The 21,293-nt window shown below is 44.0% G+C and overlaps 1 protein-coding gene across 2 annotated transcripts in view; it reads left to right on the top strand.

Moving 5' to 3' along the window:
- Positions 1-21,293, top strand: part of NR6A1 (nuclear receptor subfamily 6 group A member 1) — a 165,178-nt gene that overhangs the window by 129,928 nt on the left and 13,957 nt on the right. Inside the window, exons 4-8 of one of the 2 annotated variants that reach the window (XM_075060438.1) lie at positions 101-331; positions 9,499-9,554; positions 15,231-15,388; positions 16,494-16,718; positions 17,445-17,699. In XM_075060438.1, the coding sequence (XP_074916539.1) occupies positions 101-331; positions 9,499-9,554; positions 15,231-15,388; positions 16,494-16,718; positions 17,445-17,699 (925 nt within the window). Of the gene's footprint in view, positions 1-100; positions 332-9,498; positions 9,555-15,230; positions 15,389-16,490; positions 16,719-17,444; positions 17,700-21,293 lie in introns of both variants that reach the window. The other variant, XM_032767506.2, reaches the window with a different exon arrangement.

The raw sequence follows: 21,293 nt of genomic DNA, 5'->3' as shown, positions 1-21,293 counted from the left end.
GGGTGAAGGCACGCATATTTCACTGAATAAGGAAGGTTTCAGATCATTTATTTTTTCAGGCATGCCATTTTCTGACTACAAAGTGTTGTTTTTCTTCCAGATGACCGGGTTGATCAGCGAACCTGCCTTATCTGTGGAGACAGAGCTACAGGTCTGCACTATGGTATCATCTCCTGTGAAGGCTGCAAAGGGTTTTTCAAAAGGAGCATTTGCAACAAGCGGGTTTACAGATGCAGTCGAGACAAGAACTGTGTCATGTCACGCAAACAGCGAAACAGATGCCAGTATTGCAGGCTGCTCAAGTGCCTCCAGATGGGAATGAATAGGAAAGGTAAAGAGAATTAAGTTTCTTTAATAGTTTAGTGTGCACACACAGGACAGAACATTGCAGCCAGTTCCTCCGTGTGACAGAAGCCACCTCTTTCTGTGAGAGGGTAGAAAGATTTCTTCTTCTGTTTGAGTTTTTGATACCTTCAAAATATAACATTTTGGTTTTCTTTAAACAGTCAATTAAAAATTAACAAGAATACATCTGTGCTCCCATAGGGGACTGGATGTCCCCTTCACTCATTATTTTGGTTTGGTGCAAAAGACAGTATTGGTTCAGTTTACTAACAGTGTTTGCTGTGATCTGGGAATCTGTGCTGGATGTGGAGAGTAACTGTCAAACTACTCAACTGACCTGCCTTGACACTGATGTATCGTTTTGTCATTGCTAGTGACACTACACACTGTTGTCTGAGGAGGCACTTTCATTTTAACTCTGTTTTCAGGAGTTTATCATGTTCCCCAAATTACTTTTCTGGCGTGAAAGTTTTCAAACCTTCTCATTTTCGAGGTACATTTTTGAGAGAATATTATCTTATTTGACCACTCAAAGGGTGAGAAACTTATGATTGCCTATGAACAGAAAAGGCAAATATCAGCATGCTTTTGTGTTATACACGTAGAGGGGGTTAATCCAGCTCAGGTACCGAATTTCCTCCCTAGTTAAATGTAGAGCCCTGCATAGGATCCACACCCAATCCACATCCTCCAGGGTCAAGCTGCGATTCCACACGCAATCTGCTAGCTGTCTTTTACTTGTATCCACAGCAGCAAGCCATCTCACAAGGGTTGGGGGTGGGGAGAAGGAGCGAGTGGGGGAGCAGGGAAGAGGCAGCGCAAGGGCGGGGACTGGGGGTAAGGGGCAGAATCTCAAGGAGAAGGTGTGATGGGGGCAGAGGGAAGGGGTGTCGCATTGCATGGTACTCCTGGGGGCTCATGAGCGATGGCACATAGCAGCAGCACTATGTGTTGCATCACAGTAGGGCAGAGGGGTGAGGAGCTGGATCCCTGCCCACTCCAATACCCATGGCCAGGGACAGGCCCTGCTGCCCAAGAGTCGGCAGGCCGGACCCAGGACTGGGAGCGCAGCCAGTGCTGCTGAGCCATGTTATGATGGGGACTCTGGCGCTGCCCAAGGGGCCCGAGCTGCTGGACAGGAAGTGGCGCAGCGAGTGGGGGCCACTGGCTGCTAGCCCTGAACATGCTATGCCCCCCTCCCCCCCCCGGCTGCCCAAGCTGGGCACCGCAGGCCAGGCACCACCGGTGAGTAGAGCCGTTTGTGTTTGTATCAGCATCTGATTTACTATCTGCAAAAGTGGTCTGTGGATATCTGCGGATTTGCAGAGCTCTGCTTTAAATGTCTTTTGTGTTTTCTGTGGGAATACAGTACTCATCTCCTGCCTTCAACTTTAGGGAAGAGAGGCTAGTGTAGACAAGGCCTGTGTGTGTTGGCTCCAAAACAGTTCTGTCAAAACACTGCAGAGTTGCAATGGGCGGGGTGGGGGGGGGGAGGGAATTGATAGCTGACACCATTTTAAAAATAGGAATTAAAATTTCACCGTGATCAGCTCAATGAGGGTAACAGTGCAGCACCCTCCTTGCATGTTGTCTTTCACTTTTGAAATACGTGCCAGCTCGTTTATGCCATGCTAAGGAAACCAGCGTTTGTGCCTCCATTACTAGAATTAGAAAAGTGACTTTTACTAAGATTGATTTTTAAAATGTAACCAAACATGACGTTCTAGCAAGGACAAATGTTTTTGGAAAGGGCAGGGGAAGGGACTTTTACTATAGTTACCATTTGTGGGATTACTCCTCCTTGAAACAGCTTTAAATAGCTATTTAAAAAATCCCTAGAGACTACAGAAAGGCCTTGAAAGTTAGGGACAGTAAAAGATTTCACGGACGTCAGGAGTGCCTGACTCTTTAATCACAGGCCACAGTTAGACCTTTCCTTAATCATCCCCCAAGAATTTGTCATTTTACACTTAACTTTTTTCATGAGGTGGCTCTCTTGTATCATAATAGTTCCGGAATAGTCTGCCTCTTTTCTGCCAGGTACAGCTTCACCAAGAAGGGTGATGCAGCTTCACCAAGAAGGGTGATGCAGAGCTCTGCACTTTCAATTTGAGGAGTTCTGTAATGTAATCTCCTCAAGTAGATGAAGTGTGGAATACACTGATCAGTTTAAAAATCTGTCGGATTAGCTTCTTATTTAGTCTGATGTGCTTGCCCCTCTACTGCCGAGGGGAAAACCCATTTGTTTTAGCTCGTGTGGTAGCTCACTGCATTTATATCATATAGCTGTTAAAATAATTGTGGAATGGTCAAAGAATCAGTGGAGGGAGAGGAGTCATGGGCAACAGTTTTATAATGGAATATTCACTTCAGACATTGTCTATGAAAAGACCTAAAGTAAATCTTGGTTATATTTCCTTTCAGCTGAACACTGACAGAAGCAACAGTTCTAAAATGCCGTGCAGCATCAGATAATATGGTTGGCATTTTGCTCATGGGATGACTGGTGTGTGGTTAACTGAGCGATGCAGGGTTTTTGTAATCTAGGGCACACATGATGCTTGCTTTTAATTTAAATAGAAAAGTGCTCTTGTAAAGAAGTTTTTTGATGTGGTTAATTAGCCCATCAAATCCCTGTTTTAACTTGAAAAGGATTGTTTACTCTTTCCTGGAATAAAGAACTGATTTTTAAACTAACCTTCCTAGTATGCATTTGTGTTCAATGACACGTCAACATTTTGACCATTTAAATCTTGGGAATGTGGCCTCCTAAATTTTAAAAGCAGATTTTTTTTTTCCCTTTCAGTTTAGCAACAACAAACAGGAAATTGAGTAGAACTGGGTGAAACCATAATATAGTGATTGTTCAGGCTCGCTCCTTTGATATGCATAGAGAGGGTATTAGGCCTCAGAAGGCAAGTGAGTAGTCATTGTGGGAAAGGCTGCTTCCTGGATTCAGAAGCAGAAATGTCATTTCTTTTAAACCCAGCTATCAGTTCTCCTAAGACTGTTATCACTAATCTGAAAGCCACTCACCAAATTCATTCTTAGATGTTCTTACAGAACATGTTATACAGTCACTAAACCCAGAGCTCCACAAATACTGTTTTATAGTGAAACCCCTATTACAGTAAATGGTGTTTGAGATGAGATGAAAAACATGATGCTCTGACCATTTGTGCTCATAAAAGATCCCAGGGCATTTTGCTCAGTAGGAACAAGGATTAGTCCTGGCTAAATTTAAACTTGGAGAATGTTATGTTCTGAATGATCAAAACTCCACAGGGTTGGAGAAATGGTCAGTTCACTCTCCTGGTTGGTGTGCTTTGCCTCCTACCTTCTCATAGATGTTACAATGCTGAGTCTATCAGTGAGAGGCCCTTGCCACACCAGAAATGCACTGCCTTTCCCTAGCAGTTGTCAAAGACATCTTCAAAACTATACAGGAATCTTTTCTTTAAATACCAACCCTCACAAGTTTAAACCTCCATTGCTCCTAGAGCGGCTGATGGGGGATTACTGTGAAGTGATGCAGGCCTCATTCCTTTTAGCTCCCACTTCATTCCAAGTCTCTGCCCTGCAATGGGCGATGGAATCCTAGTTTTCAGTGGGCTCTAGTAAACTGCAGAAATCCTTTAATCTGCCTTTGTACATAGGGAGATACCCAAGGTGTGACTGGGCTGTTGAGTGTCCCATGTTATCCACTGTAGGTTACAAAGACCAGGAGCATTTGCCTATGTTATAAGTTATCTAATGTAAACTTATCATTTATGTTCCAAGGATTCTATATTTGAAAATATTTTTTATTACAAGAATTCATGTGTGTTGTTTCTGGTTCAGAAAGCATCTAAAAACAATCTCTACAAAGTATGACCTGTAGTAAAGGTCTTCAGAGAGAGTTAGAATTCAAAGCACTTCGATCATGGCCCATGTGGCTTTCTGTGTTATTGCATGTACTTATTCCATTCTCTTGATTTTTTTTCCCTTTCTCCAGTTTAATTATGGATTCCCCCCCCCCCCCCCCCCCCCCCCCCCCCCCCGCCCCGGCCTTATAACTGTTGTCCTTGTAATAGGCCCTTCTATTTAGATACCTTTCCCACTCATTAGGTTATGGGCAGAGTTGTTAGTTACACAGAAGGTTTTCCAGTTGTGGCATTATGTGGGCGTAGTTGCCTTCATTTGTGATCTGCACAAAGATACTGATTGATGTCCTTCAGGGTTTTATTCTAAATGGGAAGTCTCAATATTTGAAGGCTTTAGCTGCTGTTCATTCGGAAGGAAACAGCGACATCTCCTGGTCACTGCTCAGGCATACCACATTGAAATACAGATTAGTTTTCCTTTCTTTCCTTCCTTCTCCTGGGAAACTCCATTAATTAATCTCCTTGAAGAGCAAAGTCAAATAGTCAGGGCTTTTTCTGCAGATGAAAACCAGATGTTCTCTTAGAATGGTAAAAAGAGGGTAACTGGTAACAACATTATTTATAGCTGTTTATGACACTCCAGACTGGATGGCTTTTCATAATAAATTTAATTAAACTTGGGGGGAGGGTGTTTCAAACAAGACCTGTGTAACTTATCAAATCACCATGTTCAAAGATAATTGTGGCTCAGCTGTGTTGTTATATGGCTGTTGGGTGGACAGGAAAGTTGCTCATCTTTTTACCCTGGTAGATACCAAGTTTAAAGCATAATTCCATAGTGGCTAGAAAAGAAGTTATAGCATGATTGGACCACAAATATACTTCACAACCATGTTTAAATGTATATTTTTGTAGGGTCGGCAGGCCTCTTGGCATTCACTTGATCATTGCCTGTTAGGTTCACTCCCTCTGGAACACCTCGCATTGTTGACAGACAGAATACCAGGCTGGATGGACCTTTGGTCTGACCCAGTATGGCCATTCTTATGAGTTCAGCTTACAACTTGCCCTTTCTCTCCTGAAGAGCCTTTGACAGTGCCTCGTAACCAAGACAGGTAGTGCAGGAATGCTTGGAGAGCAGCTTGTTCTTCACCATGCATTTTCTAGCATGTAAGTCATGAAAGAAATGTTACACAGGTTAACGGAACTGTCCCCAACATGTGAACCATCTCCAAACATCACTTCTACAGGCATAGGCTAGTTACAGAACTGGTAGCACTTCACAAGGAGTAGCAACAATCTCTATTAAAAATCCCACTTAAAAGCATACTAAATAAATGATGTTTCCAACCATGATAAAAAAAACCCTTTGAGGCAGGCAAAGCACCTTGTAATTATTATTGCGTAAGGAAAGGGGGAGTCCAAAATAGGGATGCCAAACAGCAAAAAGGACTGCTGCTTCCAGATGAGCAGGATCTCTGCAGATCTCTGAATAAAGTAGTAATGGTAAGTACAAAGTATCACAAGGGCTTGATTTAGCAGCTCTTCTAAGTTAAAATGTCTCTTGTTTAAACCAAGAACAAATGCAAAGGTTGGAAAATGAATGAAATATATTTAGATCATGTAAATCTGGCAGTCAGGTTCTGCACCAGCTGAAATTTATGCAGCACTCTGTCAGACAGAGCAGCCACCAAAGCTCCATAATTATCTAGCTGTGAGCTGACACAAGCATGGATAACCATTTCAAGATCTGAGGTTGAAATGGCTGCAGCCAAGGAATAGTCTTGTAATCGTAGAAATGACTTAACATTTGAATTTTAGTGCTTCTCAAAAACTGTAAAAGAAGGCTTAACGAGACCACAGAGTGCTTTCCAGGTGAAGCAAACAAAATTTGAATGAAGAACTCAGTTTAAGATTTTCTCTGCTTAAAGTACAACAGACTCCTGTGCATCCTCTCCAAAAATGGTGACTGCACAGTGTTGGCCTGGCAGAAGAAAATATATACAGTGGTATTTTACCCAGCCTCAAAGTGCTGGAAAAATAATCACCAGTGTCCTAAAGGAATACCAAGTAGTGTGGTGCTTGCATCAGCTGGAGCCCTGATCTGGATTACACCTTTGCTATGAAAACCAGATAAGCAAACACAATGAAGAGAAGATCCAGCTTAGGGTAAGCATTACAGTTCAGTGCTGCAGGTAGACAGAGTAGGCTCAAGAGTAAAGGACGTTGTAGTGGGTGTTTGCTCATTTGGAGACTGTAGTTGCTCTTCTGGTCCCACATGCCTATTTTGAAGGATGGCTGGCAGCTTGTCAAACCAGTTCAGCTGGGAAGTAGGCAGTGCTGGAGTGAGGCAGCATGCTGTAAAACACAGACCCCATGTGTGTGATGCTAGATCCCAGGCATCCTTCAGGCATTCTGTATTTCATTAACTCAGCCTGGTTTTATGGGTCTGTGGATGGAATCTTCTCTCTCCTGAGCCTAATGAAGAATGCCGCAGCTGCCTCCTTATCTGAGTGCCAGTCCGCAGACTGCCAGACCAGAAGTGATGCCATTTTCTCTGTACAGCCTTGCCTTGTGGTTCAGGCTGCAGGTTGGTCTCTCGAGCCTTGGGAATCAGGTCGGCTTGACAGCTCAAGCTGAGCCTCAGCTTCCACACTATCGTTCTTAGCTCGCTAGCTCAAGCCCCGCAAGTGAGAATCTCTCGGCCCTGGCTGCGGGGCCCGCTCTGAGCTGCAGTGTAAACATACCTTGATGGCATAGCATCTACAAAGTGCTCTGAAGAATGAAAATGTTGGAGAACCTCTGAAACAGTGACTCACCACTGGGAGTCACTAGGCTTCACTGGGATTATTTGTACTGGGGTGAAGTTTGTCCTTTTATTTTATTTTTTTACTCCTGGCCCCTTAGTGTGCACTGCTGCATGAATAGATTCATACTCTAGGACTGGAAGGGACCTCGAGAGGTCATCGAGTCCAGCCCCCTGAGAATCATTCATCAGCTCCTGCAGAGGGAGAGTGAGGTACCCCACAGCAGCAAGAGGCTGCTTCGTAGCTGGGATGAGTCGTCTTCCACATCCAGCTGTGTCTATGGTGGGAGGCCAGGAAAGGAATTGTGATCTATGTGACGATTCTCAGGATATTCAAGACTAAGGGTCATCTGTTTTACCCCCCTCCCTCCAGCCTGAGTTAGTCTTGCTTATGCTTAACTGGCTGTCAGCTCCTTGACCAAGCCACCTGTTAGTCACTCAAGCACACTCCTCTGCGCTATGCCAGCTCTTACTTTGCCTTACAATATGTGCACCCCAGTCTTTGAGTCCCTTTGAAGCATTTCCCTATAATAGTCAGCGACTTATCCACTGAACACTCACAGAAATTCCAGATCTGCTTCCCCAAAGAACAGTGTACACCATAGGTATAGTTTGACCCCTGTATTTGAGGGGGCAGCACCAATCAGGCCAAAAGGGCTGCTCATGTATAGGTAAATTTCATGCCTGCCTGAAGCTTGCAGTTTGGGGGACAACGTCCCTCCCACCTCCCCAAACTACGCCCATGGTGTACTCACCAGCTTGTATGAGTTGACTCAGGATAAGCACCTTGATCTCAGCACTGAGATGTTTATAGTGAAAACAAGAATGTTTATTATCAAAAAGTCAAGATTCAAGTGATAGTAAGTATGAATAGTGGAAACATATGGTTACATATAAAACACAATCATGGCATGCTTTCTAGAGACTAAAGTTAACTAACAGTCTAACCTCCTAGCTAAAAAGGTTTATCTCACCCCCAAAGTGCCTCGCAGGGTTTCAATCAAGACTGACAGATTTCATTTTCAAGAATGTAAACACACTGTCCATTTGCTTCCTACATGCAGGATATGGGGATGCCCCTTTTTGTCGTCGTCTTGTATTCCCCAATGTTCACTGTCTGTCCTCAGAGACAGGATAACCACCTGTGGCTTTTCCCTGTGCCCTGTTTCTCTGTTGATTTCACATCTCTCCACTGACTTTGTATGTAAATGAACGTTAGCTTGCAGTGCTTAATTTGCATGCTAACAGAGACACAGGTGAATAAACACCTCTTGTCTGTTTTTCGCCTCTGCTGGAGACTGACCGTTGTATGGGCTCTGGGAGCCTCTTTTCTGTCTAGATATGTAACCTCATACTATGTCAGTACGTACAGCATGTCCCAGGTTTTCCCTAAAGACTTCACGTGACATTTGGTGGTAAACCAGAATGTACCTACCAGAATCAGGGCATTCCTGGAACCTCCTTGCCAGCATTAAGGGGTTATTGGATCACAATTTCACAAACTTAAGAGGGGTTTCATCTGGAAGAATAAGCAGCAGGAGTAGTTGAAATCCTTGGGCACAACGGTCTTTTTTCCCATGCAGGATTTCCCTGGTAATAGAAGAAAGAGGGGTTGTGGGAGAACAGAGAAAATGCCAAACAGAGGTGGAACTAGCTCTAATTTCAATACAATTGAGACTTTCTATAAATGGTTTGTGAGCCTTTAAGAAATGCAGCCTCACTATTTTAGAAGCCTTTCAAAGGACTTCCTCCTTATGGAACAAAACTGCTTAACTAGTCAGACAGCCAGGATTTCAAGTCACTGCTTCACATACAGGCAACTTGTATGTAAAGTGTATCCTTTCCATGCTGTGTGGTGTCTCGAGGAGACCTTACTCTGTGCAATAGCAGGGATAGAAGTGTCTTGTCTTTTGCTCTGTCTGCAGCCTCACCACTAGAGGGAATCAGTTACCACTCTGACAGGACCCTGGTTTAATCCAGAGAGGTGTTTGCTGTTGGTTTTGTACACAACATGTAGGCGTATACATCCAAGTACTAATGAAGGGGGTACACACCCTGCTGTGGAGAACATTGCCACTTCAACCAGTTCTCAATAGTGGTGCAGTGCGGTGCTTGTGCATTTCCTTTACCATCTCTTGAGTTTTCAGGCTATTGGTGGTGATATGGTACTTTGCATTTCTATGGCATCTTTCACTCGGGAATCTGCAATGGCTAGATAAATATTGCTTACATCTCTGATTGCCTCTGTCAACCAAGTAAGTATTTTTGTGGTTCTCATTGCAAGTGGGAATCTCAGTGCATCCTACACAGCCTCTTCTTTCCCCCGGGGGAAATATACATAAGTTGCCTTATTTAACAGAATAAAACTCAGATTCAATGTCTCTGTAGACAACAGGCAATTTCCTGCAGGCCAGGTGTTCTGTGTTTAATAGAATGTGAAAGAATAGTGGTGTTACTAACCAGCATTTTGTTCTTTCCTTTCAGCAATCAGAGAAGATGGCATGCCAGGAGGCAGGAACAAAAGCATTGGACCTGTTCAGGTAAGTGTATTTTCACTTTCCCTAATGCAGTGCTCTTCAGCTTCTGTACTGTTTATTAGCCTTTAATCACGTGACACCAGAGCACATTTGTACGCAGACACCATCATGCTACTTCTGAAAATGGGGAAGGTGAGCCAGTCATTAAGTCTTCGAAGGGGGAAAGCATTGCTATCCTGCAGGGAGGCTGCATGTGCTCAGAGCTTCCCTTGACCGGTAATTTCTGCTGCCGCATGAGGTAGTCATGAACAATGCACCCCAGGAAGGGGTGGAATTGGGTGGCTATGTAGGTGTTTAGGATTGCCTTGAATGTGCTGGATATTTCTCTTTCGGATCTGTGTTGGCTTCTGCACTGCAGAACCCAGGGAGGTTACTTAGCATCTCGAGGCTCTATGCCATGGAAGCAACAAGGCCCAAGATTTAGGCCTGAATTAATTTGGTGACAATCTTCCAGCCAGCCCTGTGTCATTAAGGATGCATTCCATTTAGGCAGCAGATTTGTAAATAAAACCCTGATCTTGCCTGGCCTTAGAGAGACAAGACATGGCCCCAGTGGGTTACAGGTTATCAGCTGGCTGTCATTTTATTCATGTAATCTCTAAACTACTTCATCAGACTATAGGAAACCTTCTGTCCTTCATAAGTCAGGACAAACACTTCAATCCCTGCAAAGCTCCCAGTAAATCTTGCAGTGTCCGTACCACAATTTCTTAAGTTGTTGCAAGTGGGGCACCCAATAAATGTCTTCCTGATTGATGGGGCAGCATGTCTGGAGATGTCTTATAAAATGCTAGGTAATTTGGCACAATAGCTTCTGCTGAACAAGTGAGAAATGATAGCTTTTCTTGCTGCAGGCTGGAAAATGGCAATCTTAAAAATACTATTTATTTTAATAAAACAGATATAGAAAGAGCCTTACATAACATGGTCCGTGGCTGTGCATCTATGAAAATCTCTTCTCACTCCAGCACAAAACTGCTGTGGACAGGAGGGAAAGGAAATATGGGTTGTATACCAAAAAAAGGGAGAGAGAAATATCTGAATAATACTGATCCCTGCCCAACTGCTGCTTCTGCTTCATCTGGAACATTAATTCCAAATTTCACTGCCTGCGACAATCTCCTCTCTGATTTAACTTCATGTGTCTGTAGGGAAATGCTGTGGGTTGTAAGGGAGCAAAATGGTCCAGCTCTAGTAATTGCTCTGCAGGTGCTAGTCCAATGTGCATTTCACTGTGTGTATGCAGTGGGTATGCCTGAAGCTGGAGAATTTTGAAAGCAGTGTCCATTGATCCGCACATGCACCCTGGCTCACCTTGCGCCTCCAACTGAGGAGATAAAGGGTAGGGCAGATTGACTGCCTCTCCGGTTCCTTCTCACCACTGCCTGATCTGGGTTGGATCTCCTGTTTCTGATGTTTCAGCTCTTTTCTTGAGCTGTGAAAGTATATTTAGATCTCTCTAAATAGTTTTAGTATTCGAGAGTTTTGAAGTTTTTATCTGTCAGTTTGTGTTTCATAGTTAGCCAGTCTCTCTGACCTGGGGAGCCACCACCCCTTCCCCAGACTTTCTTTGGCTACTGGACTGTTCCCAGGGCTATGGGCTTCAAAATTTGTGCTTCCTGCCTGTGATCCTCTTACGTCAGTGACAGCCACCAGTGCTGCTTGTACTGCCTTGTGGAAGCCAACATTGCAGCAAGGTGCAGTATCTGCTGTTTGTTCTCCAGCTATACCCTGAAAGGGTGGAACTTCCCCTTAGGAAGCTCCTAATGGAAAGGCTCATGAGGCCACTATCAGACTGTGGCTGGGAGATCCGTCCCGCTCCCTGTATATTGGCCTGACTCAGCAAGCAACATGCCTACTTCCATAAGGTCTAAATCAGGAGCAAAGGAGTCTACCCCTACAGATCCCTCAGTGGGGTCTTGTTGGGAGAGGAGGGCGCATTCTCATAAGCAGGAGGCTACGTCTTCCTCCAAATCCACTTCAAAGAAGTCATAGGTGGCCCTCCATAAACTGAGCACTAACTCAGCCCAAGAGAACTTAGTACATACTAAGTCTGAGGCATGATAAGGGAGCCCACAAGTCTAGGGCTTCATTGACATCCCATCATGATCAGGGGTACCAGTATCTCTCGAGCACAAGCCCTGAGTTTCCCTAGGCACCAATGAAGATCGATAGCCGAGAGCATTGGTTACACACGGTTCCATCTGACTTCAATGGCTTTGGCACGCTGTCTCAACGGTGGGTTTAGTGGTTCAGGCAAACAGGACTCTTCTCGCTCTTGTAAGAGATGAGACCTTTGCTGCTTCTGACAATATCTTCACTTTCCCAGACCCTGAATCTCTCACTCCTTTGGTTCCCTCTCTTAAGAGAGAGATTATGACTCTACCAGGGGAGCTGGCATTTGGAAGGAGTTTGTCTCCCTGTCCATCTTTGGGCTGTAATTTCCTTCCAGTGGCAACCGTGTTGGAACTAAAATAATTTTTTCCTCATGGGGAGATGAATCATTAGGTTGTCCTCCCTCAAAACACCTTCCTGGAACAGCTTGGGACCAACCTCTGCCTCATCATGCCATTGGTGCCTTAGGGACAACCGCAACACCCATTTGACCCATCCTTTTGGCTACCTGGGGGCCATGGGACCAGTACCACCTCACAGAGTCAGTCTGGTTTGCTGGAGAATCACCCCTTCCCTCCCCTTTGAGGGACATCTAGAGCTGCCCCCAGATTCTAATGAGGAATAAAAGTACATACTGGATCCAGCAGCTCTACAAGATCAGATGAGATCGGTATTTTCATTGCCAAATGAGGTAGTGACTTCAATGTCTTCAGCCTCCTCCAATGGCTCTAAGCATTTCCAGGAATTCCTTTGTAAAATTGCTGGGGAGCTGAAGATTCCTCTTGAGGAGGTTCTTGTTATAAACTATCCTGGAGCCAGGTAGGGGGATCTGGCAAACCACGGCTACCTGCACTTCCATGCCCAAGAGGGCAGAGACATGGTACTCTGACTCAGCCAAGGTGATGGAATTTCTGTTCTCTCAGTCTCCTCCTAATTTTTGGTGGTCCAAATGGCTGTCAAGAGTTCTAGGCAGTAACGTCCTTAATCTACCCTGATTGATAAACAGGGCAAAGCATCTCAGCTTATTGGGAAGGGGAAAGTATTTTCTTCTTCTAGCCTCTAGTTCAGAATAACCAGCTACCAAGCATTATTGGTGAAGTATGACTTCCTGAACTATTCAGAATTCACAGGCTCCATTGACAATCTCCCCCAGCAGGACAGAGCTCATTTCCAGGCTCTCATAGAGGAAAGCAAAATGATTGCCAGGACCGCTCTTCAATCAGCAGTAGCCTCTACATCAGACAGGACAATCATTATCAACGATGATTGATCCACGGGGACAACCATACAGAACAAGACATCTGGACATCTCGAAAGTCCGGATGCACATCAATGTTCTAGAGCTACAAGCAGTTCGAAGGGCTTGCAAAACCTTTCTCCCATTTGTTCAAGGTCACCATGCACTCAGTGTCAGACCACATCACAACCGGCTTTTACATCAACAAACAAAGAGCACGCTCCAGCTGCTCCTTTCCCCCTGTCATGTGCAGAAGTGGTCAGTCTGTGGAACTGGTGCATTGGCAATCAGATTACGCTGTCAGTGTCTACCTCTCAGGAAACCAGAATGTGCTAGTAGACTCTCTCAGCGACACTTTGCAGTTGATCACAAGTGGGAGCTTCGTGACTCTGTGGTAAACAATATTTTTGCTTTACAGGGGATTGTACCAGGGACCTGTTCCTCCCCAACAAACTAGAAAGTGCAACATATACTGTTCTAGAGGAGCCCTGGGTTGCCACTCACAGGGCAACGCTCTGCTCCTTCCCTAGTCAGATGATCTGAACTAGGCCTTGAGTTTTGCCAGGGTTTGGCAGGAAAGGGCATGAGTTAATCTCATTGCCCTCAGCTGGCTCAGATGGTTTTGGTTCCAACCCATGTCATTTTGGACACCGAACACATTCCTACACATCCTAGTCTCCTGACTCAGGGCATGGCAATATCAGGCCTATTTCTCCAGAAGCCACAGATATTCCTTTCATTTTGGACTATATTTTTTCCTTGGAGACAGCAGGTTTGCCTATCAATTCATTATGGGTCTGCCTGGCAGCAGTCAGTGCATACCATCTGCCTTCACAGGGCTACTTGATCTTTGCACACCCTCTAGGCCTTTTCAGAATCTGCTAGTCAATCAGAACCTTTCTGCCTATTTAAGAAAAAAAGGCCTACTGCTCAATGGGCTTGAACCTTGTTCTCTAAACTAAGCCCTCCTTTTAAACTATTAGCTTCTTGCTCCATGTCTGTCCTATTCATGAAGGTTGCATTCCTCGTAGCTATCACCTCACTAGGAGGGTTGATGAGCTTGGGGTATTGATGGCAGGTCCTCCTTATTCTGTGTTTCATAGGGACAAAGTTTCATTACACCTTCACCCTAAATTCATTCCCAGTGTAGTCTCTGCGTTTCACCTGAACCAGTGTATCTACTTACCTGTGTTCTTCTCAAAATCTCATGCATCCTCAGAAGGCAGCATTCCCTTCACGTTCAGCAAGCCTTAGCTTTTTACCTGCAGAGCAGGGAAACAATCAAGAAATCCCATAACAGAAAGGGTCAGGGGTCAGGCTATATCCTCTCAAAGAATCTCAAAATGGATCTCTGGCTGTATTTTGCTCTATCAGCTGTTTAATCTTCCCCTCATGGGGTAAGAGCACAAGCAACATCTATGGTGTCACTTCAAGAGGTGCCTCTATTTAATATTTGGAAAGCAGCTACATGGAGCTCAGTCCACACATTTGCTTGACACTGTCTCTTGGTGCAAAACTCCTTCGCTGATTGCATCTTTTGGAACAGCAGTCCTTCATTTGGCTCTGCCATCTGTGACCTAGCAGTCTCCTCCCATTTGAGTACTGCTTGTCAATCGCCCACAATGGAATGCACATAGGGACCAGCACTTGAAGAGTTACTTACCTTATAGTAACTGGAGCTTCTTCAAGGTGTGTGGTCCTTAACTCTGTTCCACTACCCGCCCTCCTTCCCCTCTGCTTCAGATCTTCTCTGATTTGTGGTGGAGAAGAACGAGGTGGTCGGTCTGCCCTGTGCTTTATCTCCCTTGTCAGAGACATGAGGTGAGCCGGGGCCCACGTGTGAACCAATGGACGCTGCTTTCTAAATTCTCCAGTTCCTGGCACGTGGAGCACATGCGTACTCTGTGGAATACAGATAGGGACCACACATCTCAAAGAACTCCAGTTACTGTAAGGTCAGTAACTTTCTCTTTCTGCCTCTCATTCTGGCCTCATTTATGCCATCTTTCTCCCCTAAGTAGAACCATGTTGACTTCACTTGGCTTGTACTGTTATAAGTCTGGGCAGTCAGATAATTCTGTAATCCTTATTTAAAAACAAATCTCTCATTAGTAAAAAGTAGAAAAACAATAAGAAAAGCATGGAAGTGTATTTGAATGTTCCTCCCGTATAAAAGACCCCTCTCGAAAAATTCTAGGTTTTAGTAATTTTTCCATGCTAAAGTAGCAGTACATATAGCTCCAGTGCTATGTGCAACTCAGTCTTGCTTAGTCATGTACTTGGCTGCAATAAGTTTATCACTAAATGTAATAATTTTTATCCAAAAGATATCAGAGGAGGAGATTGAAAGAATTATGTCTGGACAAGAATTTGAGGGGGAGGCAAACATCTCTTGGAGTAACAATGGAGACAGTGACCATAGTTCTCCCGGGAATGGAGTTTCTGAGAGCAACCAGCCATCACCTGTTTCTACTCCGTCTTCAAGGTGGGAGTTTCCATTGAAATGTATTTCCCTGAGGGCTACATTTTGGGCCAAAAGTGAAAATACACATTTTGTATGTGTAACGCAAACACATCTTTCAAATGCTGACCTCTTTGTGAACACATTTTAGCAAGAGACATATACACTGTGTTAGATCAATCCAATGTGATCTGAGAGTAAAATTCTCATGAAAGAATGGCAAAGGAATGCTGGGTTAAAGGTCTTAACATTTAAAGCAGATATCTTAATCTGATTTAACACCACTTCAGATTATGAAAATCTGAACATTTTACACATAATTTACCTTTCACTGTTAATATTGTCTGTTCACTTCCTTCCGTTTCATTTTTTGTATGTTGAAAATGAGCTAGTCAGCATATTTGATTTTCTAATTACTTTTTAGTTTGTCAAGTATCAGAGGGGTAGCCGTGTTAGTCTGGATCTGTAAAAGCAGCAGAGAATCCTGTGGCGTCTGAGGAAGTGGGTATTCACCCACGAAAGCTCACGCTCCAAAACTTCTGTTAGTCTATAAGGTGCCACAGGATTCTCTGCTGCTTTTTTAGTTTGTGTTACTCTCAGGTTTGCATCCCCTAACGCAGTCTTTCAGTACTTGAGTTGCAAACACTGGAAAGAATGTTTAAATGTCAAACCAATGCACTCACTTCCCCCCTCCCCCCCAACATGCGCGCACACTTCCATTGTCAGTTGTTTTAAAAATGTAAATGAATATTTTATTCATAGGTTTTGTAAACCTGTTTATTCACAAACCTAAATTCTGGGCCTTTCAGTAAGTAGAGATGGAAATGCTTAGCACAAACCTTGGCTATGTGGTTTAGTTTAAGAATGCTTTCTAAGCAGCAGAGTTTCTAGAAAGTCACAGTAAATGAAACTAGCGTGGAGGTCAGGCTGGACATGATGCAAGTAGGAAGCAGCTGGCCTGCATGGTCTTGATTACTTTCACCATAAAATTTAATCAGAAGGGATTTTTCATCCTTTTTCTTTTCTATGAAGCATTTTTATTTCCATCTATCCCTGAGCTGGATGAAAGATTGTAATGAATGAGATGGAGTTTGTCCAGTCTATTAAATAGATCTTCCCTTTTCAGTAGGTCTGTGGAGCTGAACGGATTCACTGCACTCAGGGATCAGTATATTGGGACTCCAGTGTCCACGCACTATCAGTACCTACCGCACCTTTTTAACTACTCTGCTCACTCGGCTCTGATGCCCCCACAGACCCGAAGCCTAGATCCCCAGTCACATAGTCTTATCAATCAGCTGGTGTCAGCTGAGGACCTGGAATCACTTGGCACTCCAATGCTTATTGAAGATGGGTAAGTGCACATGGTTTGGGGGAGTGAGGCTGTCCTGAGCCACTCCTTTGCAATGCCGATACTGTATGCACTGTGTCTGCACATGCACAGCATATGGCACATGTAAATTAGTGTTATTGGGGGAATACTTTTTGAGTAATTAAATTCAAAATAACGTATCTACAGATCTCTTAATTTTGCATGTGTATAGGTAATTAAATAAACTATGCCTGATTCTGAAGCCAGTAGCCAAAGAATGTCACCCAAGGGCTAGAGCTGAGACTGTGATGCTAATGTCTGAAGACTGAGAGGATCTATTTCACAAGTGAAATCACTTTTTCTGTTTTTTGCATAATATTTTGCACATCTGCGGAGTACAACTTCAGCTCTCTTTGTAACTGGGAAGCAGCAGCAGCTTGTTAATCTATCTGGTATCCAGGTCTGCAGGAGGCTTCCTGAGAGCAGAGCTGCTGGTAGAATGCGAAGATTGCTAGTTAGATTCAGTCAGCATCTTCAGGGATGGCATTCGTCTCTGGAGAGAAACACAGGTGCCAGGCATAGTACCTTTCATCACCTGCTGTCTGCGGGTGCAGGAGCAGAGAAGCCAGCAGTCAGTCTCTGTTCTCACCACTGGGTGACACTGTGGTCACCAAGAATCAAGACACACATTTTATCTTGTTATCTTGGTGCCTTGTGTTCCAATGTTTTTAATCCGTTTTTATGTTTTCCTATTAACTGTGCCTGCAGGTATAAAGTGACTCAAGCAGAGCTGTTTGCATTGCTGTGTCGTTTGGCAGATGAGTTGCTTTTCAGGCAGATTGCTTGGATTAAGAAGCTGCCATTCTTCTGTGAACTCTCAATCAAGGACTATACTTGCCTGCTAAGTTCCACATGGCAGGAGCTGATTCTGCTGTCCTCACTAACCGTTTACAGTAAACAGATCTTTGGTGACCTTGCTGATGTAACGTCCAAGTACTCTCCCTCTGACGATGAGCTGCACAGGTGAGGTGGTGGGTTAAATCTTCTGGCGCTGTAGCAGTATCTAGTAATGGGCGTGTGTGTGTCTGTTCCTGGCTCTGCCACTGACTCACTGTTTATCCGTGGACAAGTCTGGCATCTCACTTTCCCTCTTGGTATGAAGGGATTATAGTCCCTACCCTTATAAAAGATTTCAGAGTGATTTACATGTACGTGTAGGGATCATAGCTCAAGAGAAGATAAAAAAATTTTTGGTGGGGAGCATGTGAGCAAAGTGTGGGGATGTATCTTCCCTTTCTACCCATCTCAAAATCCCTGTGTGGGGTTGGTTGTGTGGAACACCCTCTGGATCTTCTCAGTCAGCTGCCAAAGGGTTGCCTAGGGAGTGATGCCTGCCACTCCCCAGGAGTAGGGTGCATTCCCTTTGTTCTGCCTGCAGCCCTAGCCTCTATGCTGTCCTTAGCCCCTTCCATCCCGTGAAAGCCATTTAGATGTTTGAAACCACCTAAAGTCTGTTTGGGGAGGTGGGCAATTACTCAAAACTGTAATAGAAATAGACTCCCTCCGGAAAACCTTGTGCACAGGTTGGCCTCCTCTCAGTGTGCTCCATTCAAACTGGCTTGCTGAGGGATGTCATTTCAGCTCTGATCTCAAGGGTGACAGGCATAAATGGGAGCTTGAAGTCAAAAGTCTGTTACATTGCAACAGTTAAATCCCACAAAGCCTTAGTTGGTGTGAAGAATTATGAATGGGGATCTAGATCTTGTGTTAAAGAGCCCTTTTGAGATTCATAGCATAGGCTTGGTTTTCAGAGGTGTTGAGCCCCCACAGTTCTAATTGATTTCAGCTGGAGAGATGGAGACTCAGCACTTCTGAAAAGCAGATCCTAGATATGTGAAATGTGCCTTATGTGCATTCCTAGCACACATGATGCTCTTTGGAGCTTACAGCCTACCAGCACCACTTATGCTGTTTGTTTACACTTCATTTCATGTTGGGACTGTGAAACTAAACTAGTCCATTTCACTTTCAGTTTTGAGTGCCGGAAGTACCTCACATTAGGCACCCAAAATCACAAGTCACTAGACTAGAGGTTTGTCAGTTTTCCCTCAAAACTCAAAATTCCAATCAGCTTTGCTATCACTTTTGAAAATCGTGGTCCATGCTCTTGCCACATGGTTGTTATGTTTGGATTTCCCTGTATGCAGGGATATGCTCAAAAATCTCTTAATTTAAAAAAAATACAAATCTATTTAAATGAGAATTTATACCTCTCGCAAGCCTCGTATTTTTATTTGTATAAAACATAAATGTAGGGTTTAAACTTGTCTCCCTTTAAGATGACTCATCTACACAGAGTTTCTGTGCTAATTTACTTACTTCAGTGCTCAAACTGTGTACACGAGGCCTTAAATAATTCTCAATTGAAATATCCTTTTGAAACCTGAGAGAGGAGAAAGGGCAAGTCCTGTGAGATCCCATGACTTCAGTTTACTTTTGTCACTGAAATGGCTGGTTTCATTTTCTTCACATCCGTCTGAGCGTATATAGTTCACAGAAGTTTGCCCCTGACTGTTCTGGTGGAATATGGCAGATTTCTTAAGCCTTCTTCTGAAACTCTCTAAGATGCTTCAGTGCATTATTTCAAATAGATTGCTTTTTATTAATTGTTTCCTCAGGGTTGATATTAAGACGCGATGAAATTAAAGAGCAGTGAACTTTAAGCAAAAGTTTGGGGTAAAATGATCCATTTTTAGATGTTTTAACCCAATCAACCAACAAAAGCTTGCTCCTGTGGCCTTGCCAAGCACACACTGTAGCACGTGCAGAACCTGTGCTATGAGGGTGAGGAAGAGGGGCACAAATTAGGAGTAATCCCTGCACGTAGCACAAAAAAGAATATATGGCCCAAGACTGAGCAGCTGTACCCTCTAGTTCTAGGTTCGTCAGTGTCATTCCTTTTAACTACTGAAGATCTCCCTTGGACAATGCAGAGTTTTCCCAGCATTCTGAAGAAAAGCAGAGAGTGATAACCTAGTGTCAAGGCCAGTTTTCCCATAGCAATTCTTCCTTTCTTCACCCTAGGATTGAGAGGAGAGCCCCTTTATGTGAGGAATTACTCAGGCTCAAAGAAATACGATCTAAATATTGTAAATAACGACAAGATACAAAAGCTTGTTCGCAAAGCTTTCCAGTTAGAAGCAGAATGAAGAACTTGATCACACAGCTAGTGACCTTGTTTCCACACTATTATGTTATTAATTGCTATTTCATTGTTTTTGATTACATAAATTCAATGATGTTGCAACTTAGCTGACACTGCGGAGGAAACAGTGCTATCTGATGCTCCCAGTGATGACCTGCCTTAATTCATCATCTTGGTCCGTTTTCTTTCTTCTGTAGTCCGAAGTCTCAGACGGACTCTTGTTTGGATAGCAGAGAGACTGACAGCCTTGTGACAGAACATTTGCAGGATTTACTTAACTGGCTGCCCAGCCTCCCTGTTAATATTTGACCTCCTCTGGCTCTGCCCTTGCTGGAGCTGGTCGTTGTGCCATGGTAGTTATAGGATGGTAAATCTCGAGTGTCATTTTATAAATAATCAGTGATCTAATAGAGACATTCACAGTGCAATGAGTGCAGCTTCAATGAGGAGTCTCTCTGGGAGAGCCAAGCACTTACTCCTGTGCGCAGGTTTGCTTATGCTCAAGTTCTCCCTCTCAAGGCCCCAAAAGTTGACGTGCATAAAATATGAGGCAGACCCGAAATGAAAGAGAGATAATAAAGGAGTCGTCTTAACCCTTCCGACACTGGCAATTTCTAGGCTGCCAGCCTCAGGGATGCTTTAGAGAAGATCTGTGTATTCATCCAAGCAGTTAAAATAATAGATGTGTTTTGATAGTGGAATGGTTCCTTTTAACCTCAGTTACTGATTCAGCATTTAAAGTATCACTAATTGATGTTAGCAAAAAAGTGGAAATGTAACTTTACCAGGCCATTTGGGAGGAAGGAAGAATGTTGTGTGTGATGCACAGCTGGGTGCCCATTCAATCATGCAGTCCTCTTATTTCAGAGCATTTTATTTATAGCCTAAATATCCATGTATAACAGGGCAGTAATAATACTAAGCTGTTGTATTAGAGTGAAAGTCTTAGCAGCACTCTCCCAAGTGCACTTCTGTCGTCCTAGCTTCTGTGGGAGGCAAGTGTCCCTGCCTGGCTCCTCCCTGACTTTTTAACAACTGGTGAGCAAAAAAGATCTAGGCTTATTAAAGATGTTCTCCTCCCCCATCCCCCGAAACCACACCTTGCCTTTTCATTTTTTGTTTCATATTAAATCAAATGTATGATGTTTCTTCCTCTAATCAACCTCTGCCTGGACTCTGGGATTTCACAAGTTTGACAGAAAGCTGGATGGCTGCACCAGCCCTTGGCCAGCTCAGTGCTTGCCCTAATGAGTAAGGTACAGGATGTGGACCTGAGGCTGAAAAGGATCCTAGCGGGAGCGGGAAAGAATCCGTTGATTGTCCTTCATGTGGGAACGAATGATACGGCTAGTCACTCGCTGGACTGTATCAAGGAGGACTATGTCAGACTGGGGAAGACGCTCAAGGAAATC

The sequence above is a fragment of the Chelonoidis abingdonii genome, chromosome 24, assembly GCF_003597395.2.
Source record: "Chelonoidis abingdonii isolate Lonesome George chromosome 24, CheloAbing_2.0, whole genome shotgun sequence".
In the NCBI taxonomy this organism is placed as follows: domain Eukaryota; kingdom Metazoa; phylum Chordata; order Testudines; family Testudinidae; genus Chelonoidis; species Chelonoidis abingdonii.
This window is presented reverse-complemented; position numbering and strand designations above follow the sequence as displayed.